The sequence below is a fragment of the Macrobrachium nipponense genome, chromosome 15 (genome assembly GCF_015104395.2).
Source record: "Macrobrachium nipponense isolate FS-2020 chromosome 15, ASM1510439v2, whole genome shotgun sequence".
Taxonomy (NCBI): Eukaryota; Metazoa; Arthropoda; class Malacostraca; order Decapoda; family Palaemonidae; genus Macrobrachium; species Macrobrachium nipponense.
The window spans coordinates 53,168,798-53,191,948 of NC_087208.1; the positions used below are offsets into that span (position 1 = coordinate 53,168,798).

At 47.9% G+C, this 23,151-nt stretch overlaps 1 protein-coding gene across 1 annotated transcript in view; it reads right to left on the minus strand.

Annotated features, from left to right (window-relative positions):
• LOC135194934 (kinesin-like protein KIF23) overlaps window positions 1–23,151 on the minus strand; it is a 173,050-nt gene that overhangs the window by 134,776 nt on the left and 15,123 nt on the right. The window contains 1 exon segment of the mRNA XM_064221150.1: window positions 22,610–22,769. Coding sequence (XP_064077220.1) covers window positions 22,610–22,769 — 160 coding nt within the window.

Sequence of the window (23,151 nt, forward strand, 5' to 3'; positions counted from 1 at the left end):
TGATGGGGGGGTGGGGAGGCTTCTCTGGCTATTAGTGCATAATTTCCATAATAAAAATGAAAACCAAAACAGACACGCACTTACTTTTGTACTTGCAACACACAAGTAAAAGAAAAAGTGAGAAAGTCTTCACGCAGTGAAGAAAACAAAGCATACAACAGAAGCGGGCAGAGAGACGAAGAGCAGCACGTCCATCCACAAGCGCCGCCGAAAGCAAAGTGACTCCTCGCCTCGCAGTCGAGCATACTGCTAACTGCCGGACAAGTGGTTAACTACTGAACCCCTTGTTCGAAAAGCTTACGACCAGTTCAGCTGCCGCTAAGTACCTTCCTATTGTAAAGGACCGAGGGTTTGTATACCGTATCGGAACAAAAATACACTCGAGCATTTGCATTGAATCGAAACGGATTTCGGTGAATGCAAACGCTGAGGTGTTGTTGTTGTAATAATACTGTAAGTATCTCAAAATCGAAACTGGTAACTCCTGGGAGGTTTGCAGGGCAGTCCCGAGTTGCAGTTCAATTAAGATGATACTATTCATCTCGGTCACAACCCGTAGAGTTAACTACGGTATGTGCCTACACCTCGGACAATTCAGCTGATAACAGAAGCATGTTGCAAGGGCAATATGATATTGTTATGATACAATAAAGTTTCATACATACTTACCTGTACTTACCTGGGAGATATATACATAGCTATCGACTTCGTCGTCCCCGACAGAAATTAAAATTTCGCGCCACTCGCTACAGGTAGGTCAGGTGATCTACCGCCCTGCTCTGGGTGGCAGGACTAGGAACCATTCCCGTTTTCTAATCAGATTCTCTCTTCCACCTGTCTCCTGCGGGGAGGCTGGGTGGGTCTTCAATCGTATATATCTGCCAGGTAAGTATGTATGAAACTTTATTGTATCATAACTATCATTTTCATACATTCAACTTACCTGTCAGATATATACATAGCTGATTGACACCCTTTGGTGGAGGGCAAGAGACAGCTAACTACTGACTAGACAGGTAAACAACATATGTTGTAGGTATTTATAGACCTTGGTTCCTACCTTATCAGGTGGAAGACTTCGTGGCTACTGCCCAGGAGTCTGCTTCACCTCAAGAGCCTTAGCGAGATAGTGATCTGCGGCCAAGAGTTCTTGTGGGTCTGTCGATGGGGTTTCATCCGCTTACTCGGCAGAGCCTAACTGGCATTTGTCAATGGGTGTTAATCCGCTTATATGACAACACGCCTTCTTTAAGGAGCACACAACCGATCCCGATCACCCGATCCTAACACCCGTGTTAGTTCTAAGATTGCCAAGAGTCATCCCCGAACTCTTAGCAAACAAACCAAAAACTCGATAATCACTACATACCAAAAAAAAAAAAAAAAAAAAAAAAAAAAAAAATGTACCCCTCTGAAAGTCAGTTGCCACTCGATCTCCTAGTGAAGAGAAGTGAACGTCGCCTGTGCGACATCTGACACTTCCGTGCACAGGAAATTCAAGAACACATCCGACAAGAGGGTTACATACACTTATTTAAGGATCTGTGCTCGCTCCATTACCCAGAACCGTCTGTGCTGACACAAACGGACCTAGAGAATAACATTTCTCATACGTAACGCGCACATCCTTTAAGTCATGAGATGCAAACACTGAGTTGCATCCAAAATATTTCTAAGCAACATATTTCTTTGGAACGCAATAGACGTCGCGATTGCCCTTACTTCATGAGCTCTTACTCTTAATAGATTAAGAGTGTCATCTGGGCAGTTCTTATGAGCCTCGGTAATGACACTTCTAACAAAGAAGGCTAAGGCATTCTCAGACATTGGTCTTTTGGGGTCCTTTACTGAGCACCATAGACCGTGTTGCGAACCCCCCAACTGCTTCTTTCTGTCCAGATAGAATTTAAGTGCTCTAACTAGGCAAAGGGATCTTTCTGCCATCGCTGCCTACCAGACTAGTAAGTCCGTTTTTACCTTCGAAGCTCCTGGGCCAGGGATTCGAGGGATTCTCATTCTTAGCAAGAAAGAGAGTCTGGAATGAACAAATCACAGAGTCTCCCTTGAAGCCAACTCGTGACTCAAGGGCGTGCAACTCGCTGACTCTTTTTGCCGTAGCGAGAGACAGCAGAAATAAACACTTTCTAGTGATATCTCGAAAGGAAGCCGTGTGTGGTGGTTCCAACTTTTCGGAGGACAGAAATTTCAGGACCACATCCAAGTTCCAGCTTGGAACTCTGGGTTCTACTGACTTTGATGTTTCAAAGGAACGAATGAGATCGTGTAAATCCTAATCATTTGTCAAATCTAATCCTCTGTTTCTGATACTGCTGAAAGCATGCTCCTGTACCCCTTAATAGTCGGTACAGAGAGATGGGATTTTCCCTCAGGAAAAGAAGGAAATCCGCAATTTCGGTCACGAGGTATTGGAAGAGGACAGCTTCTTCGACCTGCACCAACTTCTGAAAACTTCCCACTTCGATTGGTACACTCGCCTAGTAGATGATCTGCGGGCTCTGGCAATTGCGCTTGCCGCCTTGCGAGAAAACCCTCTCGCTCTGACAAGTCTTTCGATAGTCGAAAGGCAGTCAGAGCAAGAGCGGGTAGGTTTTGATGGTACCTCTCGAAGTGGGGTTGTTTGAGCAGATCTATCCTGTTTGGAAGAGATCTGGGGGAAGTCCACTGTCCACTCCATTACCTCTGTGAACCAAATTCGGGATGGCCAATATGGGGCTATCAGAGTCATTTTGGTTCCCTTCGAGGCCACGAACTTTCTGACTACTTCCCCCAGTATCTTGAATGGGGGAAAAGCGTACACATCTAGCCCTGACCAGTCCAGGAGAAAGGCGTCTATTGCATAAGCCCTGGGATCTTCTACTAGGGCGCAAAATGTGTCTATCCTTTTGGAGAGGAATGTGGCGAACAGATCTATTTGAGGCTTCCCCCAAAGATACCAAAGGCTCTGACAGACTTCCGAGTGGAGGGTCCATTCTGTAGGAAGGACCTGGAACCTCCTGCTCAGTCTGTCCGCTCTCACGTTCCTCTCCCCTTGGACAAATCTTGTTAGGAGAACTACTTCCTTTGATTCACCAAATCAGCAGATCTCTTGCTAGTTCGTATAGGGCGAGAGAGTGAGTTCCTCCTCGTTTTTTGACATAAGCCATAAAGGTAGTATTGACATAAAGGTAGTATTGTCGGAGTTTATCTGTACCACTTTGTCTCTGACTATGTGCTCGAAGCTCTTTAGCGCAAGGTGAATTGCTAATGGCTCCTTGCAATTTGTGCCATGACACCTGTTCTTCCGACCAGGTGCCTGACACTTCTTTGGATCCTAAGGTTGCACCCCAACCTGTCTCCGATGCGTCTGAGAACAATGTCAGGTTTGGGTTCCGTACTTCCAGGGATACTCCTTTGTTCTCTTCTAAGGGGGTCAACCACCACCTTAATTGATCTTTTATTTCTGCTGAGATTGGAAACGTGTTCGAGAGTTGTCCTGCTTCCAACTCCAACTCCTTCTCAGGAAGAACTGAAGCGGACGGAGATGCAGTCTTCCTAGAGGAAAGAATGTTCGAGCGTGAGGAAAGGGTCCCCAGAAGGCTCAACCATTCCCTCGCTGAAGTGCGCTCTTTCTCTAAGAAGCTCAATACTGTGGTACAAACCTTTCTTTATTCTCTCTTGAGAAGGAAATACTCGAAAACCCCGAGAATCCATCTGAATCCCCAGATAAACCATGTTCTGGCTGGGGACCATCCGAGATTTCTCGAGGTTTACGATCAATCCTAATGATTTCGTCAGTTCCAAAGTTGTTGACAGATCCTCCAAACACTGCTTTTGAGACCTGGCCCTGATGAGCCAGTCGTCCAGGTATAGGGAGACGTTTATCCCTTTCATATGTAGGTGTCTTGACACATTTTTCATAAGTCTGTGAAGACTTGGGGAGCCGTGGACAGGCCGAAACACAGGGCCCTGAACTGATAGATCCTTCCCTCGAACATGAAACGAAGGTACTTCCTCGACGAATGGTGAATCAGGATGTGGAAATATGCGTCTTGAAGGTCTAGGGACGCCATCCAATCTCCTTGACGGAGTGCTGCAAGGACTGAAGCAGACGTTTCCATGCTGAACTTCTGTTGTTCTACGAATTTGTTCAGCGCACTTACATCCAGTACTGGTCTCCATCCCCCCGAAGCTTTCGCTACAAGAAACAAGCGATTGTAAAACCCCGGGGAGCTGTGATCCAGTACCAGTTCTATTGCTCTTTTGTCCCACATCTGCTCCACCATTTGACGAAGAGTATCCATCAGAACAGGGTCCCTGTATTTGGCAGACAGTTCCCTCGGTGATGTTGTCTAGGGAGGGCTGTCCTTGAATGGGATATACAGTGGTTCCCCCGTATTCGCGGGGGATGCGTACCAGACCCCCCCCCGTGAATAGTTAGAATCCGCGAATGTTTGGAACCCCTATAAAAAGGCTAAAAACAGCCTATTTTGTTAGTTAAAACTTAAGAAAAACCACTAAAAATTTTCATACTTGGTTTTTTTAATAGTTTTATCACAAAAAGTGCATTTTATGATGAAATTGATAACAAAAACCAGGAATTTGTGGATATTTCTCATAGAAAAATACTGCAAATGCGCGAATTTTCTGCGAATAATGTAGGGAAACGTTCCCGAGAGAAATCCGCGAATGTGTGAGTCCGCGAATCCAGAGAACGCAAATACGGGGGTCCACTGTAATAACCCTTCTTGATGATCGACATCGACCAAGGATCGGATCCTATGTCTTCCCAGGCTCCCGCAAAGAAAAGTAACCTGGCTCCTACAGGTGTCTGGAGGATAGTTTTCTCATTTTCCCTTCTTAAAGGGACGGAAGGAAGATCTTCCCCTTCTCTCTGTTGTCTTTCTTCTGGCGATAGGTCTAGCCGGAGGGCCTCCTCGAAAGGGCTGCTGCTGAGCTGGACGAGCCTCTTTCTTTTCCTCACTGGCCACTGGTCTATTCTTCCTTGAAGACTGCCTAAGGAGATCTTGAGTGGCCTTCTCAGTTAGTGAATGAGCAATTTCTCTCACCAACTGAGAAGGGAATAAATGTTCTGAAAGAGGCGCAAACAACAAAGCGGACCTCTGTGAAGGAGAGACGGCCTTAGTGAGAAAAGCACTGTGAACCGCCCTCTTCTTTAGTATTCCCGCACCAAAGAGGGAGCAGACTTCCGCCGATCCATCTTGAACAGCCTTATCAATACATGTGAGGATACTATGTAAGGCTTCGGGGTTTAGTTGTTCCTTTTCCTGGGACTTCTTAGCCAGAACCCCAAGGGACCAATCCAGGAAGTTAAATACTTCTAAAGTGTGGAAAAGTCTCTTGAAGAGGTGGTCCATCTCCGAAAGACCCCATGTTGCTCTGGCCGAATTTAAGGCGTGTCTCCTCGAGGAGTCTACGAGACTCGAGAAGTCTGACTCTGCTGAAACGGGCAGAGACAATCCCATATTCTCCCCCGTCTCATACCATATGCCTCTTCTACCCGTTAGTTTAGCAGGAGGCATACAAAAAACTGACCTTCCTAACTCTTTTTTTTGTCTTGATCCAGGAGTCAAGAGATTGTAGGGCCCTCTTCATGGATATGGCCGGCCTCATTTTCAGGAAGGAGGAAGACTTTTGTGCTTTCGTACTTTGAAGGAAAAGAAGAGGCGTGGAGGAGGAGGGCAGCAGCTGGAGTCAACGAATCTCCATACTCTTCTAAAAGGAGAGAGAAAGAACTTTATAATTTGAAAGTCCTTCTTTATTAGTAATCTCGTCCTCCGAGACGTCCTCTAAGTTAATAGGCTCGGAAGGAGAAGGCTCCCTTCTTTCGTCTGTCTCCTCCCTTGATCTCTTCCTTTCCGACAGAAGAAGCACTTCTAATAGGAGAGGGACTAAGAGTTACTCTCTCTCTACGCCTATCCTTAGGAGAGTCATGGATAATTTTAGTTTGATGCCTGGAGGACTCCTGGCGCTTGTCAGGCTCTTCATGTAGAGAATGCGCCTGGCGCTTAGCAGGAGTATCTCGCTCAGAATACTCCTGGCGCCTGGGAGGAGTATCATGTTCGGAATACTCCTGGCGCCTGGCAGGCGCAACGTGCTTCGAATACTCCTGGCGCTTGGTAGGCGCATCGCGCTCCGAATACTCCTGGCGCCTGGGAGGAGTATTAAGCTCAGAATACTCCTGGCGCCTGGGAGGAGTATCGAGATCGGAATACTCCTGGCGCCTGGCAGGCGTATCACATTCCGAATACTCCTGGCCCTTGGAAGGCGCATCTAGTTCCGAATACTCCTGGAGCTTGGCAGGAGTATCGATCATGGCAAGGCGCATTGCGCTTAGCAGGCGCTTCACTCCTATCAGGAGCTTCCTCTTCTCCAGCTGGATCTCGGCGCTTGGTTGGAGTTCTAGGTCTTGAACGATGTACAGGAGCCGTACAGGAAACTCAGGCTCTTTGCGTCTACTTGGCACTTGGCTCCTAGCTGGCGCCAGGCGCTTGGCAGGAGTTACTTCCTTTTCCACTTCTCGCCTGTCTAACGCTCCGCTCCCCCCAGAGATGGCCGCCTGTGCGACAACTCCCCTGGAAGGCTCATTGCGCCTGACAGGAGATCGGTATTTGGATCTTTTAATCGGAAGCCTATCATCCTTCTTACAAGTAGGCTCCTTGGAAAGTACTCCTACCAAAGACGCTAATTGCTCCTGCATATTTAGCAAAATTTTCCTGGTCGAGGACTCGTTCGAATCAGGAGAGGGAGATCTGGAAGGCGCTCGAGGATCTCTTACAGTCCAAGGATCTAACTCCTTCCTAGCCTTCTTTATTACCGAAGGCGCATCTTCTTCAGAGAAGCGCTCGGGGCTAGAATTTAGTTCAGGTTCTTTCCAATTCCTCTTCAGCGGACGGGAAAGCTTCGACTCCTTCCATCCTCTTCTCGGAGAAGGTGAACTAGAGGACGAAAAGCACTCTCGTAGGACGTTTTTCCTATAGCGGTCCCTGGCAGTCTGAGATGTAACAGATTCTGCCGAAGGGACGCCTGATCGTTGGAGATTCTCCACAACCTCTGTAAGGCTTTCGACTTTCCTTCTCCTCTGGGCCAGGGAGCTTGGAAGCGGTCTAGACCTGGGAGCGTCGCAGAGACGACCAGACGCCCCCTCCACCACACTGGGGACACTAAAATCACTTGAAAAACCACATTCACTTTTCTTACCTTCCAATGCTGCCATTTTTTCCTGCATTTTCTGAAGGGAAGCTCTGAGTTCCGCCATTTCCGAAGCAGAATCAGAGGGGTTAGCAAACTGTGAACGGGCTGAAACAGAATGCGAATAATTATCAGAAGCAGCAGCTACAGAACTAGAAAGAAGTTCACAAGATTTCCTGCGGCTTTTGTAAACCGCCTTCCTCTCTCTATCTTTCTCTAACTTCTTCAAGTAAGAAGTTAGATTCTTCCATTCTTGCGCACTCAGTCTCTCGCACTCGTTACATGTGTTCTCAATCGAACACTCAACCATTCTACATCCACTGCATGTAGTGTGAGGATCTACCGAAGCTTTCGGAATCCTCACCTTACAGCCCTCATTCACACACACTCTGAAACTAACACTAGAGTCAGACATATTCAAGAAAATCCAAAGCCAAGTCCAAAAAACAGTCCACGATAGCGAATGCCAAACAACGATCCAGGTACGTCACCAAAAATCAGTCGAAAGATGATCAAAAAGCGTTGAAAAAAAAGAATTCCAGTCAGGAGGTAGTAACAACAATGTTGACACTACCGGCGACAGAGAGAATCTGATTAGAAAACGGGAATGGTTCCTAGTCCTGCCACCCAGAGCAGGGCGGTAGATCACCTGACCTACCTGTAGCGAGTGCCACGAAATTTGAATTTCTGTCGGGGACGACGGAGTCGATAGCTATGTATATATCTGACAGGTAAGTTGAATGTATGAAAATACGTAGTATATTTGTAGGTTCCTGTACATAGACCTCCATCATAAATTCTCTTCCATTCGAGGAACAAGAATAAGGACTGGAAGCCGACACCCTTCATTCTCTAATGAAGATTCTTCCTTCAGCAGCAGCGCTTTTCTCGAACGCTAGAAATTCCAGGAATTCGAGCATTGGGCGAGATACCCGATTATCGTACTAACAATTATCTGGGATTCTCGTCTAGCCCACTCTGGACCATGGTTTCGCCCAAGTATTTGCAGATCGTAGAAGACCAGAACACTCGGAGAGTGCTAGAAATTCCGAAGAACTCTAAGCACTCGGTGAAACCCCCACCGAATTTGTCAGACGATCATCGGGTGGTGGTCCTCCCGATTCCCGTAGAAATCGAGGATGGGGCAAGATCCTTCCTCAACGACGGGGACTAACGTCCGGTAGGACCCGAAGGTCCCCCCAGGAACGCAGTCCCCGACGTGGAATCCTACAGAGAACGCTCTGCAGGATCCCTCCCCTTCCCTTCGCAGCCATAGGGAGAGAGGGAATGGGGGAGGAAGATTGGATACTCGCTTGCCTTCCCAGCAGAACTAGCAGTCAGAGAAGCGAGTACGAGCAGCCATCACCATGCGGTGATGGCGGCTCAGTCTAGGAAAACGTCACCGTCTGGAGAAAACGTTTTCCCGAGGGTTACGAATTCGTACTGTAGACTAAACGTCTGCTGCCACCGTGACCATTGTCTGGGTGGGGCTGAGCGAGCACCTGACAGGAGAGAGCCGATACCGTCCTCTGATGCGTCCCAGTCCTTGTCGAGGTCGACACCTCTCAAGAAGACTGAAGGGGGAGCCCACCCTGGTATCTGAGTGCGTGGTCCAGATGGACCGTCACGTGAACAGCGGTGATGGTCCCTCCGAGAGTCTGGGAAGTGTCATTCGTCCTCGCCAGCCCCCAACAATCTCCTCCAACCACTTGAGCGAGGATCTGTTGGTCCCAAGACCAAACCAGGCCCATGGCCGGACCATAAGAAGTGCATTCCTCACGGTCACTCCTGTTTGCATCATTCCTCCCGGTGTAGCCTGAGGAGGTTGAAGGGAAAGGTGAGGGAGACCTGATGCTCCTACCCTGCCCACTAGCAGAATCAGTAGGCTGGGAGGACTGCAGGCAATCACCAACCCACGGTGACGATCGAGCTGCCGGTCTGGACCAGCGGTCTTCTTGGGGGAGAAACGCTGGACCAAGAACGGAGCGTCAGTCTCTTCAGGAGAGCTGCTGGTGATCGGGCTGCACTGGTTGAGTGGCTCTCCGGGGGAGAGCAGCTAGACCAAGAGCAGCGGCGACGGTCCTGAGTGTCAGAAGAGCTGCTGCTGGTTCCCCTATCTGTCCGGTCCCGGTGGGAGCGGCGGTCAGGGGAACGGCAGAGTTCGCTGTCGCGGTGGGAGCGCGCCCCTTGCAATCACTCCTGATTGCCTCGCTCTTCCGGGTGTAGCCTGAGGAAGTAGAAAGGATAGGAGAGGTAGGCCTGACGCTCCCCCCCCCCCCCCCCCCGGCAGAACCAGCGTGCTGGGGAGGGGGGGCTGCAGACGCTCGCCAACCCGCAGTGGCGATCGATCTGCAGGCCCGGTCGAGCAGCTGGACCGGTCCTGAGCATCAGAAGAGCTGCTGCTGGTCCCCCTCTCCACCCAGTCCTGGTGTAAGTGGCGGTCAGGGGACCAGCAGAGTCCGCTGTCGCGGTGGGAGCGAGGCCTGTCCTCACGGCGCGTCACACCGGCTGGTCCAGGCAACCGAGGGGACCGCTTCCTCGCCTCAGCCCGCGGCTGGTCTGGGGCCGTCGCGTCCACCCTGGGTGCCGGCGACTCGCCACGAGAGCAATCGCTGGCCTGGTGGGAGTCACCTGGGCGACTCCCACCAGTCTTCTGGTCCGTGCCTGGATCCTGGCGCCGAGCAAACTCGGTTGCCTGGGTCTTGGCTGCACAGTCACCCGCAGGTGACTGTACACTCAGTACCTCTCGTGAACGAGAGGCCGAGACGGTACCTGGCATCGAGGCAGAACCTCTGGCGCCAGGAGAGGAGGTACGAGTGTTAGCCAGTACCGCTCCAGTCCCCGTCATCTTCCTTGCGGAAGGAGAGACGGGCCCCGTTCCTGAAGGAACAGGAGGACCAGCGGAAGCCCCAACTGTCCCACTGTAGTTGGACAGACCCTTAGAGGTTTCTGAGCAAGACTTCTTAGGGGGGGAAAAGGCTACCTCCTTCTTCTTCGCCTGGGGGCCTCAGAAGTCGAAGGGGAAGAGGCAGCAGAAGACGATGGCGACACCTTCCTCTTCTTCCTAGACTTCCTCTTCACCAGTTCCTCAGGACAATCGACAGGTCCTCCATTCAGGACGGAGTTGGGGCAGTTGGCGAAGCAACAAGGCCCAACTGCACCTGTCCGGAGGGGCCTGCGGGAGTAGCAGTGGAGAGAACGCTTCCTCGAGGAGGGCTACGAAACTCCTACCTGGCAGGTGAAGCGTCTGCCACCCCCGAGACTGGTCGGTCGCGCGACGCGACCGTCGTCTGGGTGGGGCTGTCTTTGAAAGAGAAGGATTAATTAAAAGAGGGCTGGATGGCCCACCTCCACCGGTCTCTGCGTGCACGGACCCGCGGGAACGTCACGTCAACCCTGAGCACCGGACGATCGCTGCGAGAGGGATCGCCGGTCTGGCGAGAGTCACCCGAGCGACTCCTACCATCTTCCGCTCCGTGCCTGGGTCCTGACACAGGGAGCGAACTCCGCAGTCTGCACCCTGGCTGGTGACCGTACACTTGGTAAAGCTAGCAAGCGGGTGGCCGAGACAGTTCCCGGTCCAGAGGTGGAACCTTCGGAACCGGGAGAGGAGATACCAGCAGTGGCCAGTACCTCCATGGTCCCCGTCTGCTTCCTCCCCGAGGAAGGAGAGACGGGCCCGGAATGGGAGGACCAGCGGAAGACCCACCTGTCTCACCGGAGCGAGACAGACCCTTGGAAGTCCCGTGACGAGACTTCTTAGGAGGGGAGACCACCTTCTCTTATGGCAAAGCCTAAAAGTTGAAGGGGGGGAGGCATGAAGATATGAAGATCTCGAAGAGGAGGATGACGACACTTGACGAGCTCTCTTCCTCTTCGGTTTCTCCTTCTGCCAAACTTCTACCATCAGGAGTAGATAACCTCACAGAACAGCGCAACAGCTTCGTCCAGTGACATAACTCCTGGGTAGTAGTGGTAATGAAAATGATTATCAGTAGGGGATCAGTACACACACTCGAGGATCGGTACGCAACATGCTACGAGTCATAGGTACAATTCGTGTTGGTTAGGATAACCAACACGAAGAGCATCCAAGCTGAAAACACAATCACCACTAAAATAAGGAAAAAACAAAAATTAAAGTAATGAGGATACTCCTCACACATCCAAGGGCGCCGCCCTCCGAAGTGAGAGGAGATCCCCAACATCAGCACCGCATTCCCTTCCTTCTACCTTCTTCCGATAGTAAGTGAAAGGAAGAAGGAGAAGAGAAATTACCATAACAACAAAACACGGACAAACCTTTGAAGTTCCCTTGGTAATTACCAAGCGTAAGCGTAATTTCCGGATGAATACATTTCCCCTTACAGGATCAATATCACTTACGTTAAATACATGTCTCATCCTCACGATAAATACATATCTCGTCCACATGCAGGTCTGAGCCAGTGTTAAAGGGCGAAAGAATATAAATGTGTTGGCATACCTTAGCCGCCGGCTCTTTAACACAAAGTGGGTTTGTATATTAATTGGAAAACCAAGGACAAACCTTTGTTTAGTATTAATATCAAACACCGTATATGCATAATTATTTAAATACAAAAAAATAAACCAAAAGGATCCCACCGGGAAAAAAGATTAACGACCAGTCAGCCGGAGCTCACAAACACACGTCTTCCTTGGAAGATGGCCGAAAGTAAAGTGGAGTGTTTACATCCGGGCAGGCTAGCCTGCCCCATGGTAGTTACTGGCTAACCACCTTGTTCAAGATTCAACGGCCATAATTCCAGCTATGCCACAAGTTACATTCCTATTGTTAAAGGACCGAAAGGTTTGTATTACGTATCAGAACAAACTTAGTATTTTACTTTATCAAAAAAGATTCTGTTCTAAATGCTTCGCCTAAGATCTGACAGTCCTAGTGAAACTCAAGCCAATTTAAAAAATAAAAATAAAGGCTACAAAATCTAAGTGTTAAAATAGCAAAATAAAAATAATGCAAATGAATTCAGAATATATCTAAGTTTCTTTAGCTACATCACTTAGTACTTCCCTAAAATGGGACTGTGTACAACATCAATTTTCAAACTTCTTAATCTTTAGGAAGCACAGGAAACCGACTAAATAAGTCTGATTAACAGCAAAAATTCAAATCAATCTTTTACTTCCTTCACAACTATCTAAAAATGATATTGTCATGATACAATAAAGTTTGTTCATACTTACCTGACAGATATATATATATAGCTGTATTCTCTGACGACCGACAGAATTTCGAAACTCCCGGCAAACGCAGTGGTCGGCTAGGTGGTTAGTACCCATTCCCGCCGCTGGGAGGCGGATACCAGGAACCATTCCCATTTTCTATTCAGATTTTCTCTACCACTGTCCCCTGAGGGGAGGTGGGTGGGTACTTGATTATATATATCTGTCAGGTACGTATGAACAAACTTTATTGTATCATGACAATATCATTTTGTTCATGACACTTACCTGCCAGATATATATATAGCTGAATCCCACCATTGGAGGTGGGAAGGGACAGAATAGAAGGATTTTGGAAACACATAACATGCAGATGATTGACATCTTGGTTCCTTACCTGTTAGCATAGCTGACTTCGTGATTACTGTCACCCAAGCCTGCTTCTGCTTAACTAGAATTTCCAGCAAGGTAGTGACCTGTATAGCTGGATAGTTCTAGATGATCTGTCAACGGGAGCGTGACCACAATGTGACTAGACCATATTGACCATACTGAAGACAACGAAGCATAACAAATACCACCTAACCTAGCCCAACTAAAGTTAGTCCCATAACTTTTAGGCTAATTAAAGGGAAGACCGCCTCAAGCGGCCAACCCTACAACCATAAAAACAAACCCATAATTAAAATCACACACATCCATTTTCTAAAGGATGGGGTTTGTATTGCTTCTCGTCCCCAATACTGTATCCGCGGAAATGTATGGTCCAAGCGAGTAGCAATTCTCATATGTCGCCTTCACATCTCTGAGGTAGTGTGAAGCGAACACATAGTTGCTTCGCCAAAATGTGGCACTCAAGATATCACTGAGTGCCATATTTTTCTGAAAAGCCACCGAAGTAGCTACCGCTCTAACTTTGTGAGCATTAACTTTTAGCAGTTTAAGATCACCATCTGTGCAGGACGAATGAGCTTCCCTGATGGTGCTTCTCAAGAAGAACGCACTTAGACATTGGTAATTCCGGCCTCTTGACCGAACACCACAGGTTGTCTGACGGGCCTCTACATTGTTTGGTCTTTTCCAGATAAAATTTGAGAGCTCTGACAGGGCACAAAACTCTCTCTGGCTCTCGTCCGACGAACTCTGATAACCGCTTGATAACAAAGCTTTTAGGCCAGGGGTTGGATGGGTTCTCGTTCTTAGCTAAGAACGAGGGGCTCAGCGAACACACCGCATTGTGTTCTCTGAAACCCACATGTTTACTCATAGCTTGAATTTCGCTAACCCTCTTAGCTGTTGCCAGAGCGGTTAGGAAAACAGCTTTTCTAGTTACATCTTTCAAAGAGGCAGCATGCATAGGCTCAAATGAGGCTGACATTAAAAACCTTAAGACAATATCCTTATTATTTGATAAATCCAAGCCTCTGTGTCGGAAGACCGTTGACAGCATACTTTTGTAGCCTTTAATCGTTGACACTGAAAGTTTGTCTATATTCCTAAGATGTAGGAGGAAATCAGCAATCTGGCTCACAGAGATCGTGGAGGAGGAAATATTTTCCCTTCTACACCAACTTCTGAAGACAGCCCACTTCGATTGGTAGACAGCTTGAGAGGATGTTCTTCTAGCGTTGGCAATAGCTCTTGCCACCGATCCTGAAAAACCTCTCGCTCTGGCCAACTTTTGGATAGTCTGAATGCAGTCAGACCTCAGAGCGGAGAAGGTTTCTGTGATACCTCTCGAAGTGGGGCTGTCTGAGTAGATCGATTTTTTCTTGGAAGTGTCCTTGGGAAAAATCTACCAGAAATGACATGGCCTCTGTGAACCAGTCGCTTGCAGGCCAAAAGGGGGCGATCAACGTCATTCTTGCTCCTTCCGACGCCGCAAACTTCCTTATTACCTCTCCCAGGAGTTTGAATGGAGGAAAGGCGTAGAGATCCATCCCTTTCCAATTCCAAAGCATGGCGTCTATCGCTATTGCTCCTGGGTCCAGAACCGGAGAGCAGTAAATAGGAAGCTTCTTCGTTTTCGCTGTCGCGAAGAGGTCTACCAGTGGACGTCCCCAAAGTTTCCATAACTCTTTGCAAATCTCTGGATGGAGAGTCCATTCGTTTGGAAGCATTTGATGTTGACGGCTGAGAAGATCTGCATGAACGTTCTGCTGTCCTGAAACGAATCTCGTTAGAATCGTTATATTTCTTATTTTCGCCCAAAGTAAGATTTCCCTCGTTATCCTGAACAGGGACCGAGATAGAGTTCCTCCCTGTTTTTTGATATACGCGAGCGCCGTGGTGTTGTCCGAGTTGACTTGTACAATTCGTCCCACAATCCTCGACTCGAAGCATTGAAGTGCCAATCGAATCGCTTCTAGCTCCTTGAGGTTTATGTGCCAGGACCTCTGTTCCCCTCTCCAGAGGCCTGACACCTCCTCCTCCCCCAGTGTTGCTCCCCAGCCCGTCATGGACGCGTCTGAGAACAACACTAGGTCTGGGCTCAGAACTTTGAGGGACATCCCTTCCGATAGCTTGATCCGGGATCGGACACCCCCAACTTCAAAAATGCTCTTTGATCAACTGAGGGATTCTCAAAATCTCGTCTAGGTCTTTCTTGTTCTTCCAGTTGTCTGCTAGGAAAAACTGAAGCTGTCTGAGGTGCAGCCTTCCCAGAGAAACAAATTTCTCCAGCGAGGAAATGGCCCCCAGCAGACTCATCCATTCCCTCGCTGAGCATATTTCCTTCTCTAAGAAGACCGATACTTTCTCTAAGCATTTTAGCTGATGTTATATGGATGGAAATGCTTGAAAAGCCACTGAATCCATCTGAATCCCCAGATACACGATGGACTGTGTGGGAATCAGATGGGACTTCTCGAAGTTGACCAGAAGACCTAGGTCCTTCGTCAGCTGTAATGTTGTGTGCAGGTCCTCCAGGCACTTTTCCTTCGACGTGGACCGGATCAGCCAATCGTCTAAGTAGAGTGAGACTCTTATCTTAGAGAGATGGAGCCATCTTGCTACATTTCGCATTAGAAGCGTGAATATCATAGGGGCTGTACTCAGCCCGAAACAGAGAGCTCTGAATTGGAAGACCTGTCCTTTCAAGACGAATCTGAGGAACTTCCTCCGGACCGAGGGTGGATCGGAAGATGGGAATAGGCGTCTTGGAGATCCAAGGACACCATCCAATCTCCTGGTCTCAGGGATGCTAAAAACAGATTCGTGCAGTTTCCATCTTGAATTTTATTTTCCTTACGAAAAGATTCAGCCTGCTTACGTCTAGGACAGGTCTGCATCCTCCCGAGTGCTTCGGAACCAGGAAAAGCCTGTTGTAGAAGCCTGGTGAGTTCCGTGATACCACTCTTTCTACTGCTCTCTTTTCCAACATTTGATCCAAAAGGTCTAACAAGATCTGTTGCTTCGAATTCTGATAAGAGGGCGAAAGGTCTATTGGCTCTATGCTTAATGGAGGTTTTGATAGAAACGGGATCTTGTAACCTTTCTCGATCACTTCGAGTGACCAAGAGTTCGCCCCTCTTATCCTCCATGCTTCTGCGAAAAGAGCGAGTCTCGCCCCGACTGGTGCCTGGAGGGCCGAAAAGTCATTTCTTTCCCCTGGTTTTTGAGGGGGCTCTGCCCCTAGGGAAACTCCTCCCTCGAGCAGAGGCTCTCGAGGAGGCTCTTCCACGAAAGGGCTTATAATTCTTCCTAGAAGCTTGCGTGGTTCGTGAAGATGTCTGATCAGTAGGACATTTCGAAGACCGAGACAATAAGTCCTGCGTCGCTCTTTCTTGGAGATTCACTGACAAATCCTTTACCATCGATTGAGCAAAAAGATGAGCAGAAAAGGGAGCGAACAACAATTCTGCTTTTTGCGCAGGCGACACTGACTTAGCTGTGAAGCTACAGAAAAGTGCGCGTTTCTTCAGGACTCCCGACGCAAAATGTGATGCCAGTTAGTCGGAGCCATCCCTTACTGCCCTGTCCATACATGACAAAATACTCGCTAAGTCCTCTAATGAAATAGAATCTGGGCTTCTAGACTGCACATCCAAGACGCCCAAACACCAATCTAGAAAGTTAAAAACTTCTAGAGTTTTGTAAAGGCCTTTGAGATGGTGATCTATCTCTGACATTGTCCAAGAAACTTTTGCTGATGCCAGGTAAGATCTTCTAGGCGCCTCCACTAAGTTGGCAAAATCACCTTGTGCAGAAGAAGAGATTCTTAAACCTGCTTCTTCTTCTGTCTCATACCACTTCCCTGATCTTCCACTAAGCTTTGTGGGGGGAAGTGCAAAAGAAGTCTTGCCCTTCGTCTTTTTGGATTCCATCCAATCGTGGATTCTTTTAAAATGATATTGTTATAATACAATAAAGTTTCATACATACTTACCTGGCAGATATATACATAGCTAAGACTCCGTCATCCCCGACAGAAATTCAAATTTTGCAGCACACGCTGCAGGTAGGTCAGGTGATCTACCGTCCAGCCCTGGGTGGCAGGATTAGGAACCATTCCCGTTTTCTATTCATATTTTCTCTCTTCCACCTGTCTCCTGCGGGGAGGCTGGGTGGGCCATTAATCGTATATATCTGCCAGGTAAGTATGTATGAAACTTTATTGTATTATAACAATATCATTTTCATACAATCAACTTACCTGTCAGATATATACATAGCTGATTGACACCCTTTGGTGGAGGGTAAGAGACAGCTAACATGGAATAGACAGGTAAACAACATATGTTGTAGGTATAAATAAACCTTGGTTCCTATCTGATAGGTGGTAGACTTCGTGGCTGTTGCCCGGTAGTCTGCATCACCTCAAGACTTTAGCGAGATATGTGATCTATGGCTAAGAGTTCTTGTGGGTCTGCCGATGGGGTATGAACCGCTTACTCGGCAGAGCCTGAAAGGACTTTGTCAATGGGTACTGGACCACTTCTATGACAATACACCTTATGAAGGAGCGCAACACCGATCCCAATCACCTGATCCTAACACGAGGGTTCACGCTCAAATTGAAAAGAGTTATCCCCACACTCCTTTCAAAAACCCCAAAGATTTCACTAAGTTAAATAACTTTAACTCAAAGTTAAGGATCAGTGTCGGCTCCTTATCCCAGTAACGTATCCGCAGAAACGTATAAACCAAAAGAGAAGGATCTCTCGTAGGTTAACTTGGCATCCTTTGTGTAATGAGAAGTCAACACAGAGTTGCCTCTACCGTACAACACAGCTAATATGTCTTATATGACATATTGTTATGTAAAGAACAAGAATTTGCAAAAGCGCGCACTTCCTGCGCTTTTAATTCTCAGCTATTTGAAGGAATCAAGTCACTTATGAAGTGCTTAGGAGATCTCCATCTCCATGTTTCAAAGAAGACCAGGGCTTTCTTGAAATGCATCTCTCCCGTCTGAAGCCTGAAGCCTGGCAGGAACCTCGCGCCTGGCTGGTGCTTCGCTCTTGGTTGGAGCCTAGCGCTTGTCTGGTACCTTCCGCTTGACTGGCACCTCACATCTGGTTGACGTCTCGCGCCTTAGCTGGAGATTCGCGCCTAGAGCCTGGCTGGCGTCTCGCGCCAGGTTGGCGCTTTGTGCCTGGCTGGCGTCTCGCGCCAGGTTGGCGCTTTGTGCCTGCCTGGCGCCTCGCGCCTGGCTGGCACCTCGCGCCTGGTTGGCTCCTCCCCACTTGCCGGAGCTTCGAGCTTGGTAGAGTCTCGAGGATGTCTGGCATTGTCCACATTGGACACTCTTATCTGTCCTATATGTTCACATCTAGCGCATCTGTGTCAGGTTGTAGGCCCGGTCTTTCTCCTCATCAGACAATGACAGTGTTCTTGGGGCTGTCTGCCTCTGGCATTTTTTACGCCTGTTTTAGCATAAGGCTCCTGGTTGGCGCTACATTGTCCGAAAGTCCTGAACATCCACAATAGTAAATCACAAGACTGAAGAAGGGTGGAAGAAATTCTTCCACTTTGAGCTTTGGCCTCTCTGGCAAGGGGAGGTGATTGTAGTCAGCTACATCCAGTATACGATAGGATATCTAACAGTATGAGAGATAAGAGTCTTCCTCCGAGGAGGATCCTTCTTGAGTACTTCCCTTGCTCACGAGATCTCTTCTTACCTGTTGAAGGGGCTTTTCGTTGCAGAATCTTCCCTATCCTTATCCGAAGGAAGGGAAGAAGCTTGGAAGTCGAAGGAGACTCCGAGCTGAAATTGGGAGTACTCCTGATTTCTAGCTCTTTATTGTATCCCTCTGAACACCTTCTGGGAAGCATTTCGAGCCGTCATCGCATTCCAAAGACTCTGTAGGCAAACGTTTTAACCATTCTACTGTAGATGAAAACGTAAGTACCCTGCCTGGACAACGAAACCTCAATCTGAAAACATTGAATCAGGAATAGGGGGTTTTAGTTCTTTTGCCAGACATACTATGCTGGCAAGAACCCATTGCCTAATCTCCATAGAATCTGATGCGAGATTCCAATGCTCAAAAAATTCACTTGTCTTCTTGATCGTTTGGGACCAAGAGAAACAAAGAATTCCCTCATAAAAATTTCTCAAAGAAGTTTGATGAGGAGCAGTTCCATCTTGTCGGAACATAGAATCTGTGGCCACAAAATAGATCCCATTAGAAGTACATGATATCCTACTCTTGTCATATTGAGGTATTGCTATCCCCTCAATCCGAGGTTAAGACCGCGATTGTAGGGGAGAGATACGGATAGTTATTCCATCCCGCAGGAGAGAGAGATTAACCCGACCGCTCATGACTGACACCTACATGGTACTGCGTTGGTCTCAGGCTCTCAGCGAAAGCAGTCTCCGTTAGCCGTCTGGCCTTACTCTTCCAGAGTTGCCAGCTACTCCATTTAATAAAGGAATCTTATAAAATTATTATCGAACTTCAGGAAGTTCTTATTACAGCATATTTAGGCGAAACAAGACTTTGATAAATCTAGAAGCTAAGTAGGTGTTGTCTTAACAATCCCTTTAAGCGTAGTCCTTCCTAGGAAAGTCGTAGAAGGATACTGGTAATTGAGTTGCACAGCAAAGAAGTAACTACGTTATGTGTTTATGATTTGACCGTATCGTATTCTCATACAGCAGAAACTCTACTACCTTCTACTATCTTCGTTCTTTTCGTTAATAGAACGATAGAAAGAGCATATATATATCCTTAAGGAAGGAAGTTAATCCAGGAACTCTTTAAATCTTCGTGATTTCCTCATAAATCGCGAAGAGACAGAATTCTTGTTCATCACTAGGGTTTACGGAAGGAAGTAGATATTTCCTATCCGCCATCATACCCAAACGTCGATGAGATTCTTATTAAGAAAAACTCCCAAAGCTCTTGCCTCCTCAAAACGAGGGAAGAGCATGGATGAAGGAGAGAGTCCGCATTGGGAGGAACTGCCTAACACAGGAGCCTAACACAGGAGTCTTCTGAATAATGAAAAGGGGCTTCTCTTAGTATCAGAATCCTTCTGACAAAAACAACGGCCGCCTGTTGCGACATCTTGCACATTTGGTTTGCCAGGGGAAAAAGTTGCAAAAAAATCAAAGAGGAGTCTCGCGACTGATCTCTCTCTCAAATGAAGATTTTGGAATATTCTGACGCCTGGCGCCTGGATCCTTGCGCCTGGCGCCTGGATCCTTGCGCCTAGCGCCTGGCGTCTGGATAGTTCCGCGCACCTGGAATGTTCCGCACGCTAGAAAGGAGACTCGCTCCTGGAACGTTCCGCTTGCGTGGAAGGTCCCGTGCGCCCTGATAGTTCCGAGCGCCTCTAGTCTTCTTTTACGAGCCTCTTGCCAGTAAACGTTCAATGGAAGCATCCTTCTGATTGCCACTCTACTATAAGGCTCCTAAGTCTAGCCATCTGTTTTCTCTTTGAAGGCGCCTTGCGCCAAGAGAAAAGTTCTGGAACGCGGCTCGCGCTCAGTTGCTGGAACGCGGCTCGCGTTTATCTGTAAGAACGAGGCTCGCACTAGTCTGGTACCGCTCGCGCTAGTCTGTTGGAACGCGGCTCGCGCTAGTCTGTTGGGAACGCGGCTCGCTGCTGGCTGTTGGAACGTGGCTCGCGCTAGCTTGCTGCTGGCTCTCAGCCTCTCGCTCAGTGTTCTCTTAGTTTTCAAAGAACGCGCCAGATCGTCCGAACTCCAAACATGTACATTCTTCGTCTTTTTGATGTAAGATGAAGAAACGGAAGAAGAGACGCACTTTTTAAAGGATGCCTTTCTTCTGAACTAACATTGTGAGTTTCAAGTCTATCCAACCGACGTTTACGACACCGAGCGTCCCGACGTAAAACGCCTTACGAGCGTCCTGATGAGTAAGGCGTTTTCTTCTGTCGAATACTCTCTTCCTGCAAGCCAAGATTAATTCCTTCCAATTCTACTTCCGAGCGATCCTTCTGAACATTCTTCGACTCTTACTCTTGGAAAAGACGACGGCCGCCTGTGCGACATCTAATGTCTTTTTCTCTTCCGCCAATACTTTTAGAGACTCTATCAGTAGGACTGCTTGCGCGTTCCTGAATGAGTCAACGAGGTCTAGAAGGCGACGAATCAGAAGAGGATGAAGAATGAAGAGAAGCCGAAGGAGAACGTCTAGATTTCTTGAAGGGTAGCCATAGATCTTTTTTACGACTACGCGATCTTTCTTCTTTCTTGGCGAAAAACGCATCCAACTGCTGTCGAATCGCTATGAGAGCCTTTTTTGATGGTGAAGAACCATATGATGAATGATCACCCTTGAGAAGATGGGCGAGGGGAACGCCTTCTGTTCTTCCTTCTCTCCGGACTCGAATCAGGACGCTCCGAAAGCGTCCTGAATCTCTTATGTGGGATACTGTCCTCGAAGTCTTCCGGGGAAGACCGAAGCGTAAATCGAGGCGGAGAACGCTCTCGATCTCCCGATGAAACGTCCTCTTCCGTAAGACCTTTCCTAAGAGGGCGAGAAAGACGATGGCCGCCAGTGCGACGTCTTACGTCTTCCTTACCACTCTCAATTGGAGAGGCTGCGTCCTCTTCCGTAAGACCTTTCCTAAGAGGGCGAGAAAGACGGTGGCCGCCAGTGCGACGTCTTACGTCTTCCTTACCACTCTCAATTGGAGAGGCCTTCCGAGATTCCCACCCACGATGAGGTGAGGACGTCTCGGAGGAAGAGAAGCATTCCTTCAAGATTCGAGCTTGCGCATGATCTTTGGCAGCCTGGATGCGTCTTCAGGATCTGCCGAAGGGACGCCAAGACGGTGTTTAATAATTCCCGTAACCCTCCTTCGTTCCCCTTCGACATGTCCATTCCCTGTGTTCTGGGAGTCCGACAGAGGTCTCAACCTGGAGGCATTATAGGACCACACGCCCCCTCCACATCACTAGGGGCACCAACATTATCACTACACTTTTGCACATTAGATTGTAGCACTCGCATTTTCGATTCAAGGTTCCGAATTGATTCCAAAATGGTAGAAAGGGCATTCCCTTCGGTAACGATCACTTCCTTATCTGAAGGTGAAATTACAGGGTTATGCGTAACATTTTCTACAGTTATGTTAGATTGAGCAACTTTATCCCTTTGACTTTTGACAGAAGCACTCCTGGAGGAAGACCTCCTAATTCTGTCACGCTCAAGTCTACGAATGTAAGATTCATACGCCTTCCATTCGACATTAGTTAACACTTCACATTCTTTGCACCTATCATCCAACAAGCAAACATGCCCTCTACAATTCACACACACCGTGTGAGGATCTACCGAGGCTTTTGGTAGCCTCACCTTACATTCTTCTACACCACACACTCTGAAACTAGTAGAACTAGATCCAGACATCTCAATTCTAAGAAAAATCAAAAGCAAAATAAAAATCCAAACCACAATAGCGTATGCCAAATCACTAAGCCAAGTCCGAAACCAAAAGACAATCCAAATACTCAAGTGACAAATGGGGTTTTCAAAATCTTAGGCGGAGGTCTGTAAACAGTTGTTTACCAACCGGCGACAGAAAAATCTGAATAGAAAATGGGAATGGTTCCTGGTAACCCCCTCCCAGCGGCAGGAATGGGTACTAACCACCTAGCCGACCACTGCGTTTGCCGGGAGTTTCAAAATTCTGTCAGTCGTCAGAGAATACAGCTATATATATATCTGGCAGGTAAGTGTCATGAACAAAATCCAAGTTCTGTTTTACTACTCACCTTGACAGTGCGAGTATCTACCACAACCACACACGGTTCTTCCTCTGGATTTTCTTTAGGACGTATACGACAAAATACCTCTACAGGGTCTTGTTCCATCTTCCTTTCTACTGTTTTTGGTTTCGGAGGTACCCGAGGTCTTCTCGCCATTGGTGTTCGACTGGAAGAAAATTAATTCTAAGAAATGCACGACAATTTGCTCATAAGCCACCAATGAATTACAAATATGACATATAATATAAAGTTTCACTTATACTTAACCCGGTGGTTACATATAGCTGTCGTCTCCTGACGTCACGGCAGAATTTGAAATTCGCGGTTAGCGCTAATGGTTTGACAGGTGATCCCTCTACTCCCGCTTCCAGCCCTCTACCGGGTACCGGGAACCATTCCAACCAATAAATCAGAATTTCAAATTTCGCGCACACGCTACAGGTAGGTCAGGTGATCTACCGCCCTGCCCTGGGTGGCAGGACTAGGAACCATCCCCGTTTTCTAATCAGAATTCTTCTCTTCCACCTGTCTCCTGCGGGGAGGCTGGG